Consider the following 26,799-nt stretch of genomic DNA (forward strand, 5'->3'; position numbering starts at 1 on the left):
GGCTTCTTTTCCTCCTAGACTTTTCTGTGTTAGCACTTTTTGTCTCAGTGCCTCTTTCTTCTCACAGTACTCTGCCTCTCACAGAGAGTGCACCCATGTGCACTTATGCAAAGCTGACCCTGAAGACTGAGATATGTGCACAACCTAACCCACAATCTCTCATGGTGAAGCTCTGTGGTCAGAGTCTATGCTTTCCTGACTCCTTTATGTGCCTGACCACATTAGTAGGGAAGGGTTAGTGCTGGCCATTTAAAGATCACCATGTCTACTTTCTAATTCACTTACACAAGAGTCACGTGGGGGACCTTTAATACACCATTGCCTCCCCCGCCCCCAGCTCCAGAGCCACTCCAGAGGAGTATAACACTTACTTATCAGACAAAATAGAGCATTAAAACAAACAAACAAACAAACAAACAAAGTCTAATATTGACAAGGTAGTCAGCTTCTTTCCCTAAGTGTACAATTCCACACATTATCAATGCCTGTGGCTAAAGCGATACACACAAAGATTTCTTTCACACATTTATTCCTGATGTAAAAAAATTCTTAGTGAAGAGTTAATTTTGTTAATTTTTTAACTGAGAGAATATATTCATCTTAGGTAAGAACAGCATTTCAAATAACTTCAAAATAACTAACATTCAAACTGCCATGTTTCAGATGGTTCTTACATGTACGGAACAATTCCAACACAGCCGCAGACTGCTAACCCATGTGAATGTCTCGGGTACACAACAATTCAGAGAACAGAGAGGAAGGCAGATTAAGGGGGAGGTAAAAGTCAGGATGGCCTTGAACAAAAGCACCATAGTCCAGGTGGGCAAACAGCATGATCCAACACCAAATCTTCCAGGCAGAGTGCCTTTTCTGAGTGCTTACTATGTGTTTGGCAGTATACTCAAGTGTGCTACATGTAGTTATTGATGGTTAGTAAGTGTCCCCAAGGAAGCTGGCAGAATCATTTTGTGTGTGTCATTGCCCTTAGACAAGCTTCCATCTATGGGCCTGTTTATCCACAAAAAAGGTTAGAATACTGCCTTGTGCATGGAGGTGAAGCATGTGTGCATGCACACGCACGTGCATGCGCACACACCCATATTCCTTTTCTCTGTTATTTTCCAAGACAACTTGCTGAATGCATGTGTTGACAGGGTCTACTCTGAGTACTATCCCGCCCCACACTGCTCTGGTAAGTGGCTCTGAGCGGGGTTCCTGTGGGTGATGAGTCATCTTTCTCAGGGCTTTGTGTCTGAGCACTGTCATCACAAGTAGGCATTTGTAAATGCACTGAAGTACTGGTGTTTGTGGAACTTCTTAGATGCGCTGAGTTTTCAGCTGCTTTGCCCCTTTCATGTTTCTTCTCCCACATTCATGACGTGCACCCACTTGAGATCAATGAGAACATCTCTGAGACTCTGCTCATTCTTCATATTCTCTATGTACTACTATTTTAACTATGAATGTATTATAATGTGTTTGTTGCACACGTGTGCAAATGAGGTTCTATCCATACTGTTTTTCAAGACAAAGTCTCTCACTGGAAGGTTAGATTGACTGGTTATTGTACCACAGGAATCTGCCTTTCTCTGCCTCCCCAGTTGCTGAGATTACAAGCACAAGACATCATACATGGTTTTTTAACACGGATTCTGGGGATTAGACTCTGGTCGTTTTTCTTGTGCACCAAACATCTACTGAGCCATCTCCCAAATCCTATAATGTTATTTTCATACAGAAAAAGCAGAGGAAAAGGTAGATGAAATATAAGGATGGAAAATGATTGCATGAGACTCAACACTGGTGGGTCAGCAAAGATGGTGGAGTGGGTTAAGTGCAATAGGACCCTTGGCACACACAGAAAGGTCTGAGTATGGCTCTGTGAGAATGGCTGTGTGACTGTGGCTGTGTGAGTGTGGCTATGTGACTGTGTGAGTATGGCTGTTTGAGTATGGCTGTATGTGTGAGTGTGTCTGTGTAGGTATGTCTGTCTGTGTGAGTATAGCTGTGTGAGTATGGCTGTGTGAACATGGCTGTGTGAACATGGCTATAAGAGTATGAATATGTCTGTGTGAGTGTGTCTGTGTGGGTGTGTCTGTCGGTGTGAGTGTGGCTGTGTGAGTATGACTGTGTGTGCGCCTATAACCCTAATGCTGGTGCTTTCTAGCCATCAACCTGGCAGAAAAACGGGAAGCTCCAGGTGGATGAGAGACTCCATCTTGAAGGAACAAGATGGAGAATGGCTGAAGAGGGAAACTACAGAAATAATCACTGGTGAGATAGAAGACACCTGCAATCTCACTGTAGCCAACAGAATGCTACAGTGCCTGCCACTGTCCAAGCACTGCAGTGTCATGTGCCAGTGAGAGGTCACGGAGACATGATGGTGCTTATTTAAAATGCCACTCACTTGCAGTTGAAGCTGAGTAGGTTTCAACCGAGTGCCCTTGGTGTCAGCTCACAATGAACTGGACTGGTGTATCTCCCTGTAAGTGAGAGTCAGATCGGTTTTGAGAACTCACCGTGAGGTGAGGAGAATGTAGCAGATACAAATGACCTTGCTCCTGCCATGCTGGGACTATACAGGCCTCAGAGAGACAGCCTGCAGTTGAACTCCAGGGAAACAGAGCTTGGTGTCATCCTCTAATCATTTGATGGCTTGGGACACCTAAGGTGGTCAAGAAAACTGGGTCTGTTTGTAATGAGACATGCAAACCAACAAGTAAGCACTGTATCAGAGCCATGTCAGATACCTACACAAACAGCCTATGATGAGTCAGGACTGATTTTATATTGGGCAGTAGAAAGGATCCTATGATGAGAAAGTAACTTCTAACCCAAAATGTGGTTTATATGAAAGAGCCTTGTGGATAGTGGGACAGCTGGACAGTGGGACAGTGGAAACACATTCCTCTAGGCTGTGAGACTGGGTTTATCCTGGGGTAGCAGGTGGATTAGAGTAAAGCAGTGTGGTAGTTTGTGAACACTGAAGTATGAATACAAGCCACTCATATGTTAAGTCACCAGAGCTGCTCTGTAACAGATGATACAAAGTAGGAATGACAGCCAGGGGAGTCAGAGCATTTGTAGCACTTCTGTAAAAGCTATGACGGGTAGGCATAGTGAGATGGAGAGAAACAGACTCAGGTGATCCTTCCAGGGCCCAAACACATACACACTGTCACAGGAAACACAAACTGTCACAGGAAACACATACACACTGTCACAGGAAACACAAACTGTCACAGGAAACACATACACACTGTCACAGGAAACACAAACTGTCACAGGAAACACATACACACTGTCACAGGAAACACAAACTGTCACAGGAAACACATACACACTGTCACAGGAAAACATTCAGTAACACTGTAAAAGCACAAAGAAAGAGACTACTGAGGACTGCAGGGGCAGGTACAGGGACCAGTGCAATGGAGCACTGTAATGGAGCAACTGGGCTCAACTCTGAATACACTCTGACAAACAGAATTTAGCCAAGAGCAGTATAGAATTACTGAATGGAAACTAAGAGTAAATATTTAGGGGAAGAGGATTCTGGCTAAAGTGATGGAATCAGATTTTTGTTGTGGACAAGCCAGGTGGTCAGACATCACCTGCAGAACAAGAACAAGGACCCTGATCCTCCAGAAGATGATAACCAGACAGTGGGCACTGTGGGAGGTAGGCAGGCAGAAGGTCTAGGGGATGGTTCTGACAAAACAGCTAAGTAATGATCTCTCTCTCTCTCTCTCTCTCTCTCTCTCTCTCTCTCTCTCTCCCTCCCTCCCTCCCTCCCTCCTTCTCTCTCTCTCTGTAATTCAAATTATAGGAAGAGGTACAATAGACTTTCACCTTACAAAATTTGAAGCTACCTTCCAAACAAATAATAACATATGCAACAATACATGATATTTATGGATAAATTACTATAAGCCAGAAAGTACTGTATTAATTATCTACACCTACTAATTTATTCACTCCCAATAATTCTATAACATTATTCCAGAATTCATTTCCCATACAGACCAGCTGTGAGGTAGATTGCGAATGCTAGCCCATTAGAATTGGACTGGCTAGGTAACCCAGTGCCTCTGGCCTGGGAGTTACTCAAGGATACCAAGAGGTTGGCTGAAGAATCACTGCCAAGTTTGGAGACAAAAGCCTTTTAAATGTTTATTTAAGTTTGCCATCAGCAAAAAATATGACAGTTCCAGCCTCAGGTAGCAGAGCAATGAAACACCTCAGAGCTCCTGCCTGAGCGCTGCAGAGAAAGGTAGAAAGGTAGCACATATGTGCTGGGCACCTGTGCAGCTTCCCTGTGGCATTTCCACTCATACGGTGCTAGCGGGGATCAAAGCCAGGCTACTGTGCACCCGAGGCAAGTGTACTATTATTGAGCTATACGCCTGGTGTGCTGCAGGACTACTATTGAGCTATACTATACGCCTGTTCGCTGTAGTATTTCAACCCTTAAATGATTTGCTAAATGTTCTGAGGCGGGGTCTTGAATGGAGGATTTTCCTACTTCAGTTTCCAGAGTGATGGGGTGTGCTGCCACACTCAAATAATCTTAAAACCTAAGGTTTTCACCAATTTTCACAGCTAATTTTCCAGGGAATTATGTAGAATACAGAGCACTCCAGTCTCCTCAGACAGCAGAACAAGTCAGATCAAGGGACTTTCTCCACAATTTTTGTCATTGCCATTTATTTCAATAAGTTTGAGCTCAGAATTAATGTAAGGAAAACCTTAACGTACTTGGCAGAAGAAATGCCTGTCCATGTATCACAGACAGATATAAAATACAAAGCACATTCTGTAGAGAATCAGATTTTACTCGAGTCTGTTAACATCAATCAGTAAAGCAGCCCCCTCTGGGGAGAAGCAATGAGCACTTCTACCATCTGTGAAAATCAAAAGAGCATATTCCCTTCTAATTACAATGATCATAGATTGCTTACACATATAAATCCAAATCCTTCTATCAGAGAATCCAGGAGCCAACTATAAGGCTGGTACTCGTGGGATTTACATATCACATACAAAGAAATACTTTCTTGAAAATAAATATGATATAAGCTATTTCCAAAGTATCAGATAACTGAAAGGCATTTGTACACCAGAATAAAATTTCCAAATAGATATTAAAAGCATAATTACCAAATAATTAAGAGCTTCATATAGCAACTAAAAGATACTAAAAATTATAATTTCTTTTTGTGTAAACTAGGTGTAAGACATGAATTTTTCTTTTACAATTGCTGTTCCCTTACATCATCAAGATTTATTATCTGAATAATTTGAAGACATCAATCACAAAGCAGAGAAAAACTAAACATAGAAACAGTGTGCATCTCACGGTTCTCAGAGACCTATAAACAATTTCCAAACACATAACTTAGTACATGCTTACAGTCTGGAACAAAATTTCCCTGAGTATGCTATCTACCTTGTTAGAAAAAAATTAAAACATGATCTATAAAACAGTTTTATGTGAATATCTGAAGTTCCCAGCCGTCTCCTCTACCTGGGAACTTTAAGACCTCTCTTCGTACCTAGCAATCATGCTGTGAGGGAGCTCAAGCAGACTTAGAGAATGGATGGGTCTGACCGTGCCACAGAACTGAAATGACTCACCACTCAGAGTGCCACTAGCTTCATCCAGAAGCGAGGCAAGGATTGGATTTTAGGCTCAAATGATTTACAGATAAGCATGAAAAACTGAAAGAAACAGAAGTTCAATAACATTGTACCTCCCACGTAATACTACTGAAAAAGATCAACCCTTCTTGACCAGCATGGTATTGAAATAACCTCACCTTGAAATTCTATTAATACAGCTTCGAGATCTGTCACTCCTTAATATCCATGCAAACTAAATTTAACATCACTGGACAGTTCATCATACACAATTCATTTCTCAATGCTATGCCTAAGATTCAACAGCCCCAAAACATACAACGATCAGTGCCCATGCATAGTAACACTACCAGTCATTCTGTTAATTTCTTAGGGTCATACCAACTTAGTTACTTGTCAAGTTAGGCCTCTTCTTTGTCAAATAAATAAAAGGCAACAAATATTAGAAATCCTAACTATGTGAAGTTTGCAATTATCTCCTACACAGCCTAGAATTATACAAAGAGAAATTTATATAAAAAATTCATATATATAGTTAAGATTTTAACAAAACCTAACTATATATTTGTGTAAGCATGATTTTTGTGGTTTGCAGGGATAACTAATAGAACACCTAGCAGTCACTGTAGCATGATTTATGTGGTCTGCAGGAATGACTCATAGAGCACCTATCAGTCACTGAAGATCTTCAGGAAGTGGGCATTTCAGATGTCCAGAGTGTACCTCCTCTCTTTTTATGTTTAGGGTGCTTTATGCAGGACGCCCTTGACCAAAACGACTTTTAGACCTAGGTTTTTTAAACAGAAAACAAAGTCAGATTTGCTTCTAGAACAACAGGATTTTGTTGCTGCCTTTGTCTGTCTGTATGACAACATCAACATTCAGTGAAACTTTGTGTCGCTCATCATGAATCTTCTAAAACCCCTGGAGTGAGATGCAGTTTGAAATTCAGATTTTTTAAAAATAATTTTTTGGGGGAGAGAATAAAGTATGTCAAGAGCAGACCTGTAATGAATGAATGGACAATGTTGCTTCAGGGAAGAAGCGGACATTTAGAGTATGAGAAGAGCACAGCAATCATCACAGCAGTTCAGGAGGAACTGGGCACAGATGTCTGAAAAGACGTCATTTCTGAGCTTGTAGATTGCAGAATTACGGACCAGGCACATTAGCATCTCTCACACTTGTGCCCACATCTCTGTAACTTACGTTCTAACAGAAAAGTTGTGGTAGCAAATGGCACAAGACCTACCAGTCAATTTTATTATGAGAAGTAAGATGCTATCATACTCAGGAAGGTTTCTAATAAAGAATAAGACATCCTATTGCCTTCTTTGTAAACGGGTTGAGCTAACCAGGTCTGTCAACCACTTGGGCAGAATAAAGGCTTAGGAAAGTTGATTGTTCAAGAGACTTTAGAAAACATCAAAGCCCACTTAAAATGCAGATAAACAATGGCCAGTAACCACTTTCACAGCTTGACAATATACTGCCCTCTGCAACACACTCTGCCTATTTCTATCTAAGAGAGAGAATAGAGAGAGGAGACGGGGGTGGGTGGGGATGAAAGTGAGAATAAACGTGGAACAGGAGACATTTAGGGATTCCCATAAACACTAGTCTGGCAATGTTGCCAATCCGTACTCGTGAGTGAATAGTTCCGCTCAGTACTGTTATTACTAGTTCATTATTATTACTGTCTGGGGTTAAGATCAAACCCAGGGCACTGGGTGTGCTAGGAAAGCACTAGGAAACTCTAGGCTGAGTGCTACAGCCCCTGCCGTGTTCACTGTGTCAGCTGACTCCAATGGAGCTGGCCAAATAAACAGAAAAGTTAAAAAAATACTAAACCTTCTATGTTCATGAAAGTTTGTGCCCATTACCTTTTAAAAATGTTTTCAGTTAAAACTGGTTCTGACTTTGCTGAAATAAGAAACTGAATTCAAACTGCGTGCTTTTAGTGTTCACACGATTTACTCTGCGGTTTCCTGCTGATTTACCTTTGGTTTTTGTCTGAGCTGTTCTGCCGGGCAGTGACAGGTACTGAGGCTCTGACTTGTGCTTCAAGCCTAGAATAAATACCTCCTGCAAACTGTAAAACAAAAGGAAAACTAAGTTACCTTCAAGGAAATAAAGTCTAACACATAAGATGACATACTTCCAAATTTAGAACATAGTTTTGTTTTCTTTTTGACAAATTATACAATTGTATAAACTTCAGCAATAAACACACAGACCAGTCTTATTATACCTAAAAACATCCCCAGTCTGTCTGAGGCCAACCATCTAACACATCCATTGGCGCTCGGCTGCTTTTCTCTTCATATGGTTTAGCATTTTCCACAACACGACACACATACAGTAGGTAGAACTTTGCATAATGTACAGGTTTGTCCATGTTAGGATATATGTGTGCAATGAGGCTGTGTGCTTTGCTTCTGTGGAGGCTAGAGAAAGGTGTTAGTAGTTCTCTAGCATTGTTCTGAGGTCTCCACTCTCTGGGGTGCTAGGTTCTAGGCACGCACAGGAACACAGCTGGCTCTTGTCTGGGGCTGGACTCTGAGTTCGCTGCTCTTAGCCCTTGTGTGATTTCTCTGACTATTCTTTCTTAATTTTTAAAAATATGTGTAGTTTATTTGCTAAGCCCCAAACTTCCCTTTCCCCTTTAGGAGGGTCTTATGTAGACTAGGTTGAGTTTGAAATGACTAAGTAGCCAAAGATGACCTTGAACTTGTGATCCTTCTGTCTCCACCTTTTGAGTGCAGGGATTGTAGCACCACACCTGCTTTATGTAGAACTGGGAATCAAATACAGGGCCTTTTAGCATGCTGGGTGAGCAGTCTATAAACTGGATTATACCCCTAGCACCCAAATACTCTTAAGCCTGAGTGTTCTTTGAAAGAAAAGGGTTTAGTGAACTGTTATAGAAATTAGCAAAAAAAGAAAGGGCAGGTCCTGGGGCACAGCTCATTATTAGTAAGGCTACTGAGGTCAGTGCCCATTGAATCTGGAGATTAGAAGTATTCAATTGAACACAGTTGAGCAAGTGTCCTTGTGGGATGGTGGAGCATCTTTTGCATATGGGGGGAGGCCCCAGGAGACAATAAGGGTGACTCTAGATGAGACCAGTAGGAGGTATGGAGCCTGAAGTGGCCATCTCCTGTAGCAGCAGGACTCCTAGTGGAGGGATAAGGACACCAACCCACCCAAAAAAACATCAACCCACTATTGATACTCTGTTATGCTTGCAGACAGAAGCCTAGCATAACTGTCCTCTAAGAGGTTCCACCCAGCAGCTGATGAAAAGAGATACAGAGACCCACAGCCAAATAGTAGATGGAGCTTGAGGAGTCTTGTAGACGAGTTGGGGGAAGGACTAAGGGACCGAAAGGGGCTAGAGACTCTACAAGAAGACCAACAGGGTCAACTAACCTGGACCCATTGGGGCTCACAGAGATTAAAACACCAATCAAAGAGCAAGCATGGGATGAACCTAGGCTCCCTGCACGTATGTAGCAGATGAGTAGCCTGGTCTTCATGCGGGTCCCCCAACAAGTGGAATGGGCAGTCACTGAGTCTGTTGCCTGCCTGTGGATTCTGTTCTCCTAACTGGTCTAGTTTGTCTGTTCTCAGTAGGAAAAGATACAGCTGGCTCTGCAGTGACTTGATGTGTCAGGGTGTGGTGATACCCAGGGGGGCTCTACCCTCTCAGAGGAGAAGGGGAGGGCAGAAATGGGAAAGGGGCTGTGTACGTGAGAGGGGGACTGGGAGGAGGTGGGCCTGCAATCAGAATATAAAGGTGGATACATAAATTAATAAAAAGAAAAGTATTCAACTGTGGCAGTCATCCAACCTCATCCTCCTGAGTGCTGAGACTATAGGAGTGCACAATATACACTGTTTTGAGTTAAAGTCTCTTCTATCTCTTTTCTAGCCCTTTTAAATCCAGGCAGTCTCAGAATTTTCTTGTCACATTTACCAGGTAAAGGACATCATTTTGGGGCCTTTCTAGTTTTTCATAGTTATGAATGCATCATATCATCAATGCATAGCATTTATGTGAAATTATCACACTATGTTATACAATGGCCACTCCTTTGCTTTTGTACAAACTGAACAGCAGAATTCCATTTGCTTAGCATCTTCACAAGCACCTATATGAAAATGCCAGGCCTCACTGAGATGTTAGCTCGCATTTTTCTAATGACCAAGGATGCTCCAGTTGTTCTGCCTACTTGTTACCCACAGCCCTTTCTTCAAGAGGCTCAGCTAATCCTTTGCCTTGTCTATATACGCACTATTATCTTAAATTATTCTATTATTTTGTATGTATGGGTGTTTTGCCTGCATACCTGTGTTCCAGGTATGTAGTGCCCTTGGAAACAAGAAGGGGGCCTGGATTTCCTGGGATTGTAGAGACAGAGGGTTGTGAGCAGCCATGTGGGTACTGGGAATTGAACATGGGTCTCCGGGAAGAGCAGCCAGTGCCTGTAGGTACTGTGGCATCTCTCCAGCTTCTGTTATTTAACTTTGATACAGGGACTCACATGTCACTCTGGCTGGCTTGGAACTTACTATGTAGGTCAGGCAGGCCTGGAACTCATAGAGATCCACCCGCCTCTGTCTCTTGAGTACTGGGATTAAAGGCGTGAGCCACCATGCCCAGCTTGCCTATTTATTTTTATTGGATTATTTTATTATTGAGCTTTTTTTGAGATTATAATTACAACATTCTCCCTCCCTTTCCAGAAATCCTTTATCAGACAAATGTTTTAATGTGTAAATAATGTATATTATGTAATATATTACTATATATGAACTGTCTACTAATCCTTTCTCCTTTTCATTTTTGACACAGATGTTACTATATAGCTCTGGATAGCCTATCACTTAGACCAGTTGTCTTCTAGTTCTCTTTACAGTGGTTTTAAAGAAAAAATTTTCATTTTGGAGAATTTTGTTTAATTATTCTTTTGTGGATCATGCTTTAGTACTGAAGCTAAGATATTAAAAGTTTTTTGCATAATTAATTTACTGATGCACACGTGCATGTGTGCATATAAGTGCACAAGTTTACAGGCCTTTTAGCTAAGCAAGTTTTATCTAATTGAAGGTTACAGCAGGTAACTGAGATTTTCTTTTATGTCCTCCCATTTATTTCATTTAACTTTTATTGTTGGAAATTGAACTCAGGGCTCTGTGCATTCTGCGCATGCACTCTACCAATTTTTACATCCCAATAAGGAAGTAAAAATCTACACAACAGGATTAGGGTGAAGTCACGGTCCATTTACAGTACAGATACTAGTAATACAGAATGCTGATATAATATATACTTACTGACAGTAATTACTAAGAGAGTACAAGTAGTGTGTAGGTCTGACTTTCAGCAAAATGACATTTTATTATAGCCTGACATCTAGGTAATATTATATAAAAGATGACCAAATCCAGCACTTTCCAGTCACTTGGCCAATAATGCACAGCTAACCCACCCTGGGTGTGTGTACTGGCTAGTTTTATGTCAACATGACATAGCTGGAGTTATCACAGAGAAAGGAGCTTCAGTTGGGGAAAATGCCTCCATGAGATCCAACTGGAAGGCATTTTCTCAATTAGTGATCAAGGGGGAAGGGCCCCTTGTGGGTGGGACCATCTCTGGGCTGGTAGTCTTGGTTCTATAAGAGAGCAGGCTGACCAAGTCAGGGAAAGCAAGCCAGTAAAGAACATTCCTCCATGGCCTCTGCATCAGCTCCTGCTTCCTGACCTGCTTGAGTTCCAGTCCTGACATCCTTTGGTGATCAACAGCAATGTGGAAAGTGTAAGCTGAATAAACCCTTTCCTCCCCAACTTGCTTCTTGGTCATGATGTTTGTGCGGGAATAGAAACCCTAAGACAGTGTGACATTATACTTTAAGGACAATATATTTTTCATGTGTGATACAGAAAACCTATGGACCACAGATAATAGGAGAAATTCACTTGTATGTGATTTTTGACTAACTGGCATTGACTATAAAAATATCTAGGACACTCCTTTAACATCCTTTTAAAAACATCTTTATATTTTTCATGCTAGAAATAAAACAAGGAAGGAACACTTTATTTAAGTACAGTGTAATAGTTGTGGGTTTGAGTGAAAATGTCCTCAATAGGGGGCTGGAGAGATGGCTCAGCGGTTAAGACTGCTCTTCTGAAGGTCCTGAGTTCAAATCCCACAACCACATGGTGGCTCACAACCATCCCTAATGAGATCTGACGCCCTCTTCTGGTGTGTCTGAAGACAGCTACAGTGTACTTATGTATAATAATAAATAAATCCTTGGGCCGGAGTGAGCAGGATCGGAGTAAGCAGTGGTCCTGAGTTCAATTCCCAGCAACCATATGATGGCTCACAACCATCTGTACAGCTACAGTGTACTCATATACATAAAAATAGTAAATAAATCTTAAAAAAAAGAAAGAAAATGTCCCCAGTAGGCCCAGAGGGAATGTGGCACTATAAGGAGTTATACCTTGTTGGATAAAGTGTGTCACTGGGGGTGGCCTTTGAAGTTTTCAGATGTTCAAGCCTGTGAATCAGGATGTAGAACTCTCACCTGCCTTACCATGTCTGCCTGCACACTACCATACTTCCCACTATACTTCTTGCCATGATGATAATGGACTAAACCTCTGAATTGTCAGCCTGCCCCAATTAAACATTTTCCTTTATGAGATTTGCCATGGTTATGGTATCCCTACACAACAATAGAAGCCCTAAGTAAGACAATAGTTAATTATTATCTTATTTATATTTCATGATGAAATAAAACTAGGAAGGACATTTTTATGTAAGTATAGCATACTGGTAAACAATTCTTACTTCCTTTGATTCCTTTGCCTTGACTCGGTCCAGATCACCCAATCTCATTTTTATTAGATGCCCTGTAATTTCAGACATCCGCCGCTGATCTGAAGGTAAAAGATAGAACATTACTTTTCATGAAAATAACATAGTTTTCACTTTTTAAGAATGACTATATTCCAGGACTGCCAGGGCTATAGAGAAACCCTGTCTTGAAAAAAAAACCAAAAAAAAAAAAAAAAAAAAAAAAAAGAATGACTATAATCACAAATGTTTTTGAAAATATCCTTTGCTATTTTTTTTCAGGTATATAATTCTATATTTCTGTTAATAATTTAAGGTAGCATGTAGCAAATAGCTAATATACAGAGAGCTGTACTGCCTTTCAGATCGCTGGATGTGGTCTGAGTGTGTCTCCCAAAGGATGGTGTGCTGTAAGTCTGGTCCCTACTACAGTAACACTGAGGGTGCTGGAGCCTTTAAGAGCTGGGGCATGGTGGGAAGTGGCTAGCTCACGGGGCGCATGGTGGGAAGTGTGGCTAGCTCACGGGGCGCATGGTGGGAAGAGGCTAGCTCACGGGGCGCATGGTGGGAAGTGGCTAGCTCACGGGCCGCCAGTCCTAGCAGGAATCAGTGCTGTTACTTTGTGCCTGTTTAATTCCTGTTTGTCATGTGACTGTTTCCTACTACACATGCTCCCTAGGATGCTCTCTGCTCGGCTAGGATTGTAGCCAGAAGTTTTACACCACAGCCAAGGAGACACTGCTATTGCAAAACTCTATGCTTAATAAACTTTTCTTTATAAAATACTCAGCTTTGAATATTTTGTTGTAAGAACACAAGGCTAAGATACAGACTAAAACATATATACCAATTTTCACAGTAAAATATGTAAGAAGCAAAGTCTAAGAGATCTTAAAGTCACAGATGCATAAATAACACATTACCCCTGGACAGTCTGGTGATGAACTATGATTGGTGTCTAGAGAACGTGCATACGTGGGGCCTTATTTTGGAACCTTCAAAAGCATTCAGCATGCTTTATGAAAGACAATTCTTGGGGCTAGAGATATGGTTTAGTGGTTAAAAGCATAAATTCTTCTTGAAGGGGGCCCAAGTTTGGTTCCCAGCACCCATATCAGGCCCATATCAGGCAGCTCATAGCTGTTCTAAGTCCAGCCTCAAGATATCTGACACCCTCTTCTGGCTCTAATGGTACCTTCCCTCACCACTCCATATACTCACTGTTATTCTCCTAACTTGTATGTTACTCAGATAATAATATTTACCATCTTCTCTTTGTGCATCTTGGTTGAATCTCAAGGATCTTGAGGCATCCCATTTATTCTTCTGCATACTCACACTATTGGATAAATCGAACAAAAATAAACATTGATGCTGATGTACTGCATTTCCAATACAGATCATGTGTCAAAAACAAACAAACAACCCCCCACCAACAAAATAAGCAAACAAAAACAAAGAATAGATTTCCAATTGGATCAAGGACAAATACTCACACAAAAGGAGACACATCTCTAGAAGTTGACTGAAAAAAGAGAAGATAATATTAATGTCTAATTAGAGTATATTTATTAATTAGCATTCTACTTAATTATAAGAACAAGTTACATTTATTGAGCTCAAGACACATTCCAAGAACATCTAGAACTGTTACTTCATTTAAACCTTGCAGCAGCAGCTAGGAATGGTGTGGTGCCTGTGTTATCCCAACAGAGGCAGGCAGGGCTCCATGACAAGGTCAGCCTGGTCTACATGGAGAGTTTCAAGCTAGCCAGGGCTACATAGTAAGACTCCAATTAAATAAATAAACAAACAAATAAATAAATAAAGTCTTGCAGCAAAAAAAAGACCTATAATAGTGAGACAATCTTTTTAACTTTAGTGAAGTTAAAAAACTTCGTCAAAGAGAAAAAATAGACTTTGAATCTTTATCTGTTGAATTTATGCAAAGCTTATGCAATATATATAAAGATTAATATATATTATATGAGATTATAATATTATATAATCCTAATAAAGATTGCATTAATAAGCTTATCATATTAACAAGCTTATATATATAATATATATTAAGCTTATGCAATCTCAAAAAATTTATCTATTCATACATCTGTAGTACTTAACTAAGAGGAATGTGCAACCCATCCAATGTAACTGTGGATCTTATCTTTGTTTTTAATTTTATTTTTATTTAATTTTATGTACATTGGTGTTCTGCCTCCATGTCTGTCTGCGTGATGGTGTTGGATCCCCTGGATCTGGAATTACAGACAGCTGTGAGCTGCCATGTGGGTACTGGAAACAGAACCTGGGTCCTTCGGCTAGCAGCCAGTGTAACTCTTGCAGCCTGTCTCCAGCCCCATGCAGATCTTATTAGAACCGGCCTTTAGTACTCTCTGGAGCTCAGGGCTCTCCTCAGGCTCCTGCTGCTACTGCTGCTCTTCCAGCTCTCACAGTTTATCACTTCAATGGCACGGGGAAATAAGAGTGAATTTTATAGGTAATAGAGTAGAATTAACTTCAATTTAAAAAGTCTCTTCACTTTTTATAAATGTGTACTACTGGTTAAATGTTAAAAGGTTAACTAGCACACATAATGCAAAGTCTGTGAAAGTCCTTTCCGCATCACGTTCTCAGGAACAATCAACCTTACCAATTGCATGTGCAGCTCTCCATGGACTACGTGGCTCATGCATGAGGAAGGAAATCCATGTACATGTCCCATCTCATTATATGGAGGATGGCGTAGCATGCCTATACTTTGTTTCACCCCTTCCTTTTCCAAAGGTCCCACATCTTCCAGAGTCTCATCCACTAACACTGCTCGAATCCACTATGTCATTCATTACTCTATTTGCACTGTCTTGGCTATACTTGCTTGCTCACTTCCTATAAGGACTTTAAAATCACACAATTACCTTCTCCAGTGTCTTCTCTTTCTTTTGAGAACAGGGTGAGGACAGTTGTTTTTTTGGCGGCTTAGTAAATTTCTTTGGCTTCTCCTTTTTCCCTGATAAACAAAGGACAATATTAGAAACAAGAGTCCCATACCCTGCCATTGCTACTTTCAATAAAATAGACACATAACCAATTTTTCTAAAAGAGAGAGGAGGAGGAGGAGGGGGAAGGCCAGCGATGTCTACACAAGCCCCACATACACAGGAAGTCAGAATGAAGCTGCTGCACAGGGCTTGTTCTAATCTTATCTCTCCTTTGTACTTGAAAAGCTTTGAGGAATGAGATGAGGGCACACTGCTTTGTGTGCTAGATCAAAATGTCAGGGAAAACTACATATTTATTTATCTAATTTGACAGTGGAATCAAGTTCTTGGAAAAAATGTAATTTAATAATGAGGGACAGCATCAGGACACAAAAAAGCTTTCAAATTAATTTTGTTCAGGAAGGAGGCAAGGTAGGAATGGTTTGGGAAGCAGCCTGGGACAAATTATACTCTGGAATGTAGTCTTCTGAAGTCAATATCCTGAGTCTATTCTGGCCGAGAGAGAAGTGGAATCTGGAAGGGAAGGGACAATACTCTAAAAACAAAGTATAAAGGCAAGAAGAATGCACGAGGCAGCACTCTCAAACAGTTCTTTGTGCACTACTTTCACATTTTGCTCTTGTCACTACTGCTCATGGGAAACCTACATAGAGAGATGTGAGGACATACAATGACCCTGAGGATACCACAGTAAGTAGGCAAGATAATAATAGATCAAGAGTTATACATTGGCTAGAAGACATAATGAGACATATGTGATGGTACGGAACAGGACATGGCAATACCTTCTACGTTAATTGATATGAAAACAACAAAAATGGTATCAAAACTATCAGAAAGTACTGGAAAACAATCAAAGCTAGGCATAGAGTTAGGCAATTCATACTGAGAACTTTGTGAGATTAGAAATATGAATGTCCTCTTATCTAAAAATACTTCCCACAGGGAAGAACCAACCTGGACCAACCCTGGGACAAAACGACACAGTCCAAAGCAATAAATAAGCTGTTAGTATAAGGGAATATGGGCATAACTCTAAATACTTAGCTGAGTGTTAAACTATGCCAGTGTGAGAAAGCCTATCCCCGTAACAGGCTGCCTATGCTTGCCAGACAGAACTGTTGTTGCTGGTCAGATGTTAGGGGTTTCTGTGACTCTGACTGAGTTCATTCTCCAAGATGCACGTATCTCAAGCTTCAGACTACTGAGTGAAAGTGTCAGAGGGCAGATTTGGATCTGGAAGAACAACTAAAGATCCATGGAGAACTTATAATGCAAGGAAACACTAAGAATTGAGCCCTGGTATCTGAATGAAAACTGTTCAGATTCTTGGCTGTGACAGCTAATCTTCCTTGTCAACTTGGCTGTGGACACCAAGTGACTTAGTACCCACACTCCTCTGCCTGTGTGTCTGTGAGAGTAGACGAGACTTCACTGCGGAGAGAAGACCCAGCCTGAAGGTAGAGGTAGGCAGCATCACCCAAGGACTAGTTAGTCTCTATTTAAGAAAAAAAAAAGGTGTTCTTTAGTAAACATAAAGTGAGAGACAGAGAGCAGAAAGCACAATTAACACAGAGGCTCTCTGCATAAGCTCAGGAGACATTGGGAACTAGCAGAAGAATCAGTGAGTGTGCACGGAGAACATCAGAAATGAACAAATGTGTAACTCAAGTAGTGTCTAGAAACGTGCAAGCACTTGCAAATCAAACAACATCCTTGTAAGTGGTGAAGAAAATTAGAAAAAGCCTGACTGACTATAAACAAAGCTGAGCATGGTGGTGCACACCTACAGTCCTAGCACATTGAGCATGGTGGTGCACACTTATAATCCTAGCACATTGGTGGCTGAGGTGAGACTGCCTTGGGCTTACATTTTAAGATACAGGGCATCATAGATTACACAAAGGCCCCATACAATAACAACACAGGCTTAGGGAATAGCTCACGTGGTGGGATGCTTGCCTGCCATGCACAAAGGAGGTAGAAAAGGAGGATCAGAAGTTTAAGGGTTTTGGCTACATAGTAAATTATAAACTATCTGGGGATTTATGAGACCTTGTCTCAAAGCAAAACACACACTCCAACCACACACACACACACTCCAACCCCTGTGTATGTATGAAAAAAAGTCAAAATTTGTGAAGTGTATAGCAGTAGTACTTAAGGTAAAACATTTTTTAAATATCCCCAGCCTTCTTTAAAAGTAAGAAGAAACTAACAATCTAGTTGGACATGATAGCACACACCTGCAATTCCAGCAGTCCAGAGGCAGAGGCAGAGGCAGAGAGGCAGAGAGGCAGAGAGAGAGGCAGAGAGAGAGGCAGAGAGAGAGGCAGAGAGAGGCAGAAAGGCAGAGAGGCAGAGAGGCAGAGAGGCAGAGAGGCAGAGGCAGGAGGATCGGCAGGTCAAGGCCACTCTGGGCTATAGGAGACCCTGACTGAAAGCAGCAGAAACAATAAATGTCCTTACCACTCAACCATACCAATAATCCAAGCTTCTACTTTAAGAATGAAAAAGTACCTTTCTGGCAATGATGACGTCCCTGAGAGAACATGCCTTTTGAGAAGACTGACCCTCAGCCGCTCTCCAGGAGAGGAGAAGAAACACAAGAAAGACACCTGCTGCAGAGCCTAAATTCCTACTGCATGGATGTGACGTGCTCAGGATGCTGTAACCTCCCCCATCTTTACCCAGGCAGACTCAGTTCCGAGTAATTATAGAGAAGGGAATACTATGAGAGCAAATGTAAGACAAGCTATAGAGAAATATATGACACACAAATCTGTTTCTTTGAAATTGTTAGCAGTACAACTCTAAACTAACCAAGGAAAGAAGAGAAGTTACTAATTCCACAACCAAAGAAGCCAGCATTGTCCTTCAGATGCAAAGGAAAGAACAACTTTATGCCAGTGAATTAGGTGAGATAGATACAATTTCTTCAACAATATTCATTAATAAAACACATAAAAAATTGAAAACTTGAGCAACATTACAATAAAGAAATCAAATTCATAATTTAAAACCACCTATGTAAAAATTTCCAGGGCCAAACAGCTTCATTGCTGAATTTTATCATGACTTATGAAGGAAAATCTGCAACATGCCATTATGGACAAGAGCTACCCAGGCTGATTGCAGCTCAGTGATGAGCACTGCTCGGGAGCCTGAGACCTCTAAGTCAGTCCCTAGCCCCATCTCCTTCCCTACCGAAAGAGTAAACAATACACTTTCTCATCTAGGACTATGTGAAATCAAAACTCAGAAAAAGATTCCTAAGAGTGCTGAAAATGTTCCAATGGACAGCAACAAAAACTTCTTAGTCATTTATTAGCATGTCAAATGGTATCAAACATAAACACAATACTTCCTTAACAAATGAGTTTAACACTTGAAAAGTCAATCAGTATTAGACTGACTGATATTACAAAGGGAAAATTCTGTATGATCTTAAATTAAAAAAAGCATTTTCTAAATTACAACATTCATTCACTACAAAAACCTAGCAATGTAGAAATAGGTATGATCTTTCTTAACTGAGAAATGTATTCATAGAAACCACTAGTTAGTATTAAAACTTAGTGACTAAAGACAAGGAGTTATAAGCCACTGGATGTGGGTAGTGGGGCTCAAACTTGGGTCCTCTAGAAGAGCAGCACGCTCTCTTAACTGCTCAATCATCATTCCCCCACGCCCCAGAGTAAATACTGTACACACAGAGCACCAGGGTTTATTTTCTCTGTGTTTGTGTGAGCATGTGAGCACCGTAGCACACATGCATGTGTGGAAGCCAGAGTGACAACTTGTAAGAAGAGTTAGTTCTGTCTACCATGTGGGTTCTAGGTATGGCTTGGCAGCAAGCACCTTTACCTGATGAACCATCAGGCCAGCCTGGGTTAGGGAATATTAATGGATCTTCATTTTCGTTCCTTTTTCTTGTGTAACCTTACTAAACATATAAAGCCAATCCCCCATGTTTGCATTAAAAGGTTCAGAATATAGCTCTCCATACTGTGAGGGTTGATTTTAATTACTTTGTTTCTTGGCAATTTCTTCTTCATCACCGACTTCATCTTCAGTGACCTCAGACCCCGTGGTATACTCTTCCTCTTCTGAGAACAGCGACTGTTGTTTCTAAGTGCAGAGAAAGATCCATCTCTTACAAATCCCACATTACCGTCACACACAGACTCCTAAGAACACATTTAATAAAGCGGGGCTGGAGATGTGGCTCAGCAGTTACGCGTGTGCACTACTTTCCTGAAGGACACTGGTGGATTGCCAGCATCCACATCAAGTACCTTAGTCACAACCACCCATAACCTGAACTCCACAGTATCCAAGGCCTCTGGCCTCTGTGGGTCCTCAGAGGCCATGTGCACACACAGACACACAGACAAAGGAAAATAAATACTTAAAAATGAACTAATAAAATACTGGGAGACCAAAACAGAAGTATGGTAAACTTGAGGCTAGTCTGTTCTATACACTGGAGAATACTCCTCAAAAACAAAACAAGCAAACAAACAAACAGAACAGACACACACAATCCAGTTCTACATGTTGGTGGTCCCAGCACTGGGAAGGTAGAGGCAGGAGGATCAGGAGCTCAGAGTCATTCTCAGTTACACACAAATCCAGGCCAGCCTGGGCAACATGAAATTATCTGAGAAGCCAAATAGAAAAAACAAAACAAAGTAAAACAAAATGCCCCTCCAGGGTACTTATTATTAGACTCAAATGTGATTTGGCCACATTTATATGCTTGATAATTTAGTATGTGGACATAGGTGAGAAGAGCTCAGAGAAAACTTCCTGGAGTCTGTCCTCTCCGCCTTGCGGGTTCCAGGGATTACACTCAGGCCTTCAGGCTTGGGGGCATGCACCCTTAACTGCTATGCCATATTACAGCCCCTAAAAGTGACTTAACAGTGACTTTAAAGAGTCTTTAAACCAGGGCCTAGAATGATGGCTCAGTGAATAAGACCATTTGCTGCTCTTGCAAAAGGACTACAGTTCATGTTCTAGGACTCAGGGCAGGTGGATCACATTGGCTGGCAACTCCAGCTTCAAGGGCACCCCGACACTGGTGGCACATATGCATCTTTTTCTTTAACCAGAATCTTCCCTCAGCCTTCTAATTGTGGGATTACAGGCCTGAGTCACCACACTAGGGTGTATGTTTTTCTTAAATAACTAGGACATTTTCTTCACAAGTGCAAAACTGGAAAGGCTGACAAGAAGACAAACATTTAACCACTGTTTGTAAAATAAGATGCTAAGATTTCATTATCAAACATCAATGCAGAAGTAAGATGTCCACAGAAATTGAATCCAGTGGTTCACTTACCAACTGCAGAGTCCAGTTTTTCAGTGACAAGAACTAAAAGGCAGAGGAACAGTAGGTTAACAATCCTGCATGGCAACTCCATATTTTCACATGGTTACAAGTTACATTTTCAGGTTTAACTAATTTTAAACTTAGGCTGAGAATGATACCTTAGTCTAATATGTCAGTCTTTTAAAATCCCTGCCTAAACTAGCTAGCATTAAGGAAACAAATACCAATGCCAGTGGGTCTATAGAAAAAGAAGCTCCTACTGCTGGCAGGAGCTTACACAGGGCAGCCACTATGGAAGGAGGTTTCTCAACAAACTGAAACTAGAATTCCCACATGACCCAACGGAAGCATGCTGTGTTCACGCCCAACCAGTTCCAACTTGACACATCACAAGATAGTCACATATTTGTGCTTATTGTACTATTCACAAAGGCCAGGAAACAAATCCAGACTAGATGTTTATCAACAAATGGCTGGATGAATAACATATGGCACACACACGGAATAGGATGGAGCCTTAGGGAAAAGAGTGCATGCAACTGGAAATCACTATGCTAAGTGAAATAAACCAAGCTTACAAAGACAAATAGTACATGTTTTATTGTATATGCAGAACCTAGGCTTCAAATTATACATACGTGTATGTGTATAAATGCATATAATAAATGTATTGCATGGGCGTTGGTTGGTCACGAAGCTGGAAATGGCAGAGCTGTGTTGAAGGCTGAGCACCTGTCTCCCTGAGATCTGCACCTCTAATCGGGACCTGGTCTGTGTGCTCTTACATTAGTGTGTGAAATTTCTCACTTTTGCCCTGTCTTCTGTTCCCCATTCTATCTCTTCACTGTCCCCCTTAACGGTCTCTTCTCTTTTCTTCTTGTCCTCTCTCCCTTCTTTCTTCTGTGTCTCCCGTCCCTTCACTCTGCTCTCTTTATGCTTTCTCCTCTTCTTTTTCTCCTGTCTCCTCTGTACCTCACCTCTCATCCCTCTGTTTACTCTCTGCTTGTTTTCCCCGTCTCTGTTCTTTCTCCATTCTCTCGTGTCTCTGTCTCTCTTACCATGCTTTCCTCTCTGTTTTCTCTCCTCTCCATTTTTCCTCTCCATCTCTCCCCTACTCTCTGCTCTCTCTCTCCTGCTTCCACCTTTCTCACACTCCATTTTTCCTTTCACTCTCCTCAAGGTATCTCTCCACTCCACTCTCATCTCTAGCTCACCTCTCTCCCCTCCCCCTCTCCTGTTCTGGGACCAGCAGGGTCCTCTAGTGGGCTCTGTGCTCTGATAGTTGTGTATAAATGGAGGACCTGGTTATCCCCTTCTAGGTTGCCCCCCTGCCCCCACTGTCTCTCCTCACTCTCCTCTTGTCTTCCTACATCTCCTCATTCTTTCTCTCCTTTTTTCTCTTTCTCTGTCCTGTCTCTCACTTTCTCTCCCTTCTCTCCCCCTCCATCTCTCTCTTTGATTCCCCCTCTGCCATGTTGAGTGTTAAGACTGCACATCACTGAGGGCAATCCTGTCCTTCAATGGATATGACTGGGAAGCTGTTTCTGTGCTTACAGCAGTGCACAAAATGACCACTGTGCCCACTTCCCTCTTGCTCCCTCCTGCTCTTTCTCCTCCTTTGTTTTCTCTTCTATCTGTGTTCCCTCTCTCCTCTCACTCTCTCTCCCCGGGCTTTCTCTTTCTCTTCTTTCTCCATTAGTCCACTCCTCTCTCTCCCCGCTCTGCCTCGCTGAGAATGCATCTTCTCAGAGCTGCCCTGTTTTCCCTGTGCTCTTCCATTAGGTATAAGACAGCAGGTGAGACTCTTTGTCTTTTCTTCTTTCCTACCTCCCTCTCCTTCTCTCCTCTCCTTGCTTTCCATCCTCTCTCTCTCTCTCTCTCTCTCTCTCTCTCTCTCTCTTTCTCTCTCTCTGTCCTGTCTTCTCTCTCCTCCTCCTTCCTCCACCATGGCTCCTCTTTCTCACCTGTACCCTTTATTTCTGTAACACCTTCATATTTGTATTTATTATGAATTATATAGTGCACATGTGATTCCTAAATTACTATTCATCATCTTGTATTTGTGTAGCTGTCAGAGTTCTTCACTTTCTCATGAAACGCTCTATAAGTTCCCTCTCCCTACTGTCGGGCCTTTCATCTAAGGTCCTTTGAGTTCTGGGAGTCTCTCACCTCCCAGGTCTCTGGTGCATTATGGGGGGGGCCCCCCAACCTCCTATTTCCTAAGGTTGCCTGTTTACATTTTTTTCTGCTGGCCCTCAGGGCTTCAGTCCTTTTCCCTCACCCAATACCAGATCAGTCCCCCCCCCCCCCCGCTGCCCCCAGCCCACCTCCAGCAGGAAGACAGGACATCAAATGAGGGATGGGCTTCCCATCCCACAGTCACGTCTCTGACCCATAATGTTCCTGTCTGAAAGAATGACAGGGATGGAAATGGAGAGGAGCCTGAGAAAAAGAAGGTCCAGCAACAGGCCCAAAGTGGGATCCAGCTCAAGGGGAGGCCCCAAGGCCTGACACTATTACTGAGGCTATGGAGCTCTCACAGAAAGGGATCTATCATGACTGCATTCTGAAAGACCCAACAAGCTGCTGACAGAGTCAGGTGAAGATATTTGCACCCAACCAATGGACAGAAGCAGCTGACCCCTGTTGTTGAATTAGGGAAGTCTGAAAGAAGCTGAGGAGAAGGGTGATCCTGCAGGAGGTCCAGCAGTCTCAATTAATCTGGACCCCCGAGATCTCTCAAACACTGGACGACCAAACAGACATCATACACCAGCTGATATGAGACCCCAACACACATACAGTAGAGGACTGTCAGGTCTGTGTTCATTCAGAAATGATGTACCTAACCCTCAAGGGACTGGAGGCCCCAGGGAGTTTAGAGGTCAGGTCGGGTGGAGGTGAGGGCATCCACGTGGAGACAGGGTGGGGTGGGGAGGAGGTGTGGGATATGGAACAGTCAGATGGTGGATGGGGGGGGGGGGCAGGAATGGAATATGGAGTGTAAAAAATAAATTAAAAAAATAAATCTAAAAAAAAAAAAAAGAAAAATGAAACACATTCCATACCAAAATATTATAGAACAAGAAGGGAACAAAATATGGACTTACATTTTCTTCATTTCTCAATTCATTATTTGTCTATAATAGAAGGCCTAGAGGGTAGATCTCACGAATGGTTGTGAGCCACCATGTGGTTGATGTGGTTGCTGGGATTTGAACTCAGGAACTTTGGAAGTCTTAACTGCTGAGCCATTTTGCCAGCCCAAGTTATATATATATAAAACTTTATCAGTTATTAATTTATTGAAGTCATATATTATATTACTTATCACTCTTTACAATTTTATTCACTCAGCATACTATTGTACTATGATTGGATATTCAGTTCAATTTCAATGTAAACATATTAGGTATCTAGTATGTTATAAAGATAAAATGTCATCAATGGTTTCAAATATACATTATATTGAAAAGTTACTCACAGCATTGAGCTCCCCAGTTTTGGAGCCCCACGGTGTATTTGGTTCCAGTAAAATTTCATATTCCAGGCCTTTTTCATCACAGGAGCCAACCCCAGGATCACTTAAATGAAAAAGACATTTTTACAGAGAGACAGTCAATTTCTTAACAATTTACAGGAGGGGCTAAAGCGCTTGCTACTCTTGTGGAGGAGACCCTATGCCTTACAGCCACCTGCAGTTAGGGAAATGCGACACTCTTTCTGGCTTCCCTAGGCACTGCACAAACAGTGCTCTTATACACGTGGACTACTTTGCTACTGCAAATATTTCTTATAGCTTGTTTTGTTGTTGTTTTGTTTTGTTTTGAGAAAGGGTCTGTGTAGCCCTGGCCATCCTGGAACTCACTCTGAGATTAGTTGCCTCTGCCTCTTATGTTGCTCTCATTTCTTCCTATGGCTGGCAATATTTATACTTTTAATATGTTTGGTAATTACTTACCCTGGCAGATCTCCCATAAGAGGCACACTGTTACATTAGAAAATCCCTTTAAATGCCGGGTAGTAGATGGAAAAAGGCTGGTGTACTACTCTGGCTCTCTGAAGCCTCTTTTTTGTTTTGTTTTGTTTTTCGAGACAGGGTTTCTCTGTGTAGCCCTGGCTATCTTCGAACTCACTCTGTAGACCAGGCTGGCCTCAAACTCAGAAATCCGCCTGCCTCTGTCTCCCAAGTGCTGGGATTAAAGGCATGCTGAAGCCTCTTTATAGAGTCCTCTAGCTTGTTGCAGGTACAAACCCACAAAAGTGATCACAAAACGACTGAACTTAAGAGTTCCAATGATCCAGCTGCAAATCTTCCCCATTTGTGTCAATCAAGTATTTAACAAGTTCTTGGCTCTGAGATAGCTCACTGGTGGAAGGCTTGTTCAGTGTGCTTGAGGCCGGAGGTCTAATCCCCATGATGATGGTGTGAGACCAGGTTGGTGGTGGTGGGGCTAAGAAAAGTGGGGAAAGAAATCAACATTTTCAAAAATTGGGTTTAAGATCTCAAAATTTGTCGGGTGTGGTAGCGCACAGCTTTAATCCCAGCACTCGGGAGGCAGAGGCAGGCAGATTTCTGAGTTCGAGGCCAGCCTGGTCTACAAAGTGAGTTCCAGGACAGCCAGAGCTATACAGAGAAACCCTGTCTCGAAAAACAAGATCTCAAAATTTTTAGTTTCTAAGTTCTTTTTGTTAAGTTTTTCCACACCTTGGACTTCCTGTATTTTTATATTTTATCTGTCAGATAAATCTGTTTGTTTTGGGTGTAAAGCATCATGATTTCAGTGAGACTTTCTTTCCCTCCCACCTCACCCTCTGTGCTGATACTTTTATGTCACCTTAACACAAGCTAAAGTCATCTGAGAGGAGGGAACCTCAATTTAAAAAAAAAAAAAATGCCTTCATAAGATCTGCTGCAGCCAAGCCCTGAGGACATTTTCCTAGTGATTAATGGGGGAGGGCCCAGCCCATTGTGTGTACAGCCATCCCTGGGCTGGTGGTCCTGTGCTCTGTGAGAAAGAAGGCTGAGCAAGCCATGATGAATGAGCCAGTAAGCAGCATTCTTCCAAAGCCTCTGCATCAGCTCCCGCCTGCAGATTCTTGCCCTGCTTGAGTTCCTGTCTTGGCTTTCTTCAGTGATGGACTACAATGTAGAAGTGTGAGCCAAATAAATAAATCCTTTCCTCCCCAGTTTGTTTTGGCTCATGTTGTTTCATCACAGAAATAGAAACCCTAATTAATGCTGGGATCAAATCAGGTCTTTGTACATGATAAACAGCTATTGATACATGATAAACCAAGCTATATTCCCCAGTCCAGCTCTGAAATTGTAACTATCTGAGGACTGCCAATATTGATATGAGAAAACACTTGGAGACAGTGGATCATGAAATGGAAAGCACTGAATAAAGCTGAAAAGCTAGTGTTCTTTTTCCTCACCTAACTGCATCTTTTAAAAAAGGCACAGCAATGACGTCTTTGTGCTTGTGCAGATCATCCAGTATTTTAGCAGGTGGGCAAGAAGGCGAATCATCATTTTCTCCTTGATCATGAAGAACCACCATGTGGTCCCTCACCTTACAGCCCTGTCAGACATAAGAGACGCTGTTAGAGGTAGGTTCATTATAAAGACAATCTTTAAAGAGATGCAGTGGTCACTCATAAATGGGACACCCATATTAACATGCCACATATACACACCAAAGCTCAGGGAATAGTAAGAAAAGGGGGGGGAAATGTAAGACAGGGAGAAAAAGTACTGTGAGGTGCTGTTTTCTGGGCACGGCATGAATACTGCACTCAGGAACTCACATTGTGCTTAGCGGTTGAATAAGAATGGCCCCCATAGGCTCATATGTTTGAATGCTCAGTTATCAGGAAATGGTACTACTTGGGAAGCTTTAGGAGGTATGGCCTTGTTAAAGAAAGTATGTCACTAGGGGTGA

The 26,799-nt window shown here is 41.8% G+C and overlaps 1 protein-coding gene across 11 annotated transcripts in view; it reads right to left on the reverse strand.

Annotated features, from left to right (window-relative positions):
- Positions 1-26,799, reverse strand: part of 0610010F05Rik (RIKEN cDNA 0610010F05 gene) — a 68,733-nt gene that overhangs the window by 4,139 nt on the left and 37,795 nt on the right. For 7 of the 11 annotated variants that reach the window (NM_001347242.1, NM_027860.3, XM_006514808.4 and 4 more), the window contains 10 exons: positions 26,294-26,439; positions 24,339-24,438; positions 20,864-20,896; positions 19,548-19,647; positions 15,433-15,524; positions 14,011-14,039; positions 13,780-13,853; positions 12,509-12,597; positions 7,644-7,735; positions 4,164-6,430 (listed from right to left, as the gene is read on the reverse strand). In NM_001347242.1, coding sequence (NP_001334171.1) covers positions 6,394-6,430; positions 7,644-7,735; positions 12,509-12,597; positions 13,780-13,853; positions 14,011-14,039; positions 15,433-15,524; positions 19,548-19,647; positions 20,864-20,896; positions 24,339-24,438; positions 26,294-26,439 — 792 coding nt within the window. In that variant the 3' untranslated portion in view covers positions 4,164-6,393. Of the gene's footprint in view, positions 1-4,163; positions 6,431-7,643; positions 7,736-12,508; positions 12,598-13,779; positions 13,854-14,010; positions 14,040-15,432; positions 15,525-19,547; positions 19,648-20,863; positions 20,897-24,338; positions 24,439-26,293; positions 26,440-26,799 lie in introns of those variants that run through there. The other 4 variants (NR_156450.1, XM_006514811.4, XM_006514810.4 and 1 more) reach the window with 2 other exon arrangements.

Source organism: Mus musculus, chromosome 11, assembly GCF_000001635.26.
Source record: "Mus musculus strain C57BL/6J chromosome 11, GRCm38.p6 C57BL/6J".
Classification (NCBI taxonomy): Eukaryota; Metazoa; Chordata; class Mammalia; order Rodentia; family Muridae; genus Mus; species Mus musculus.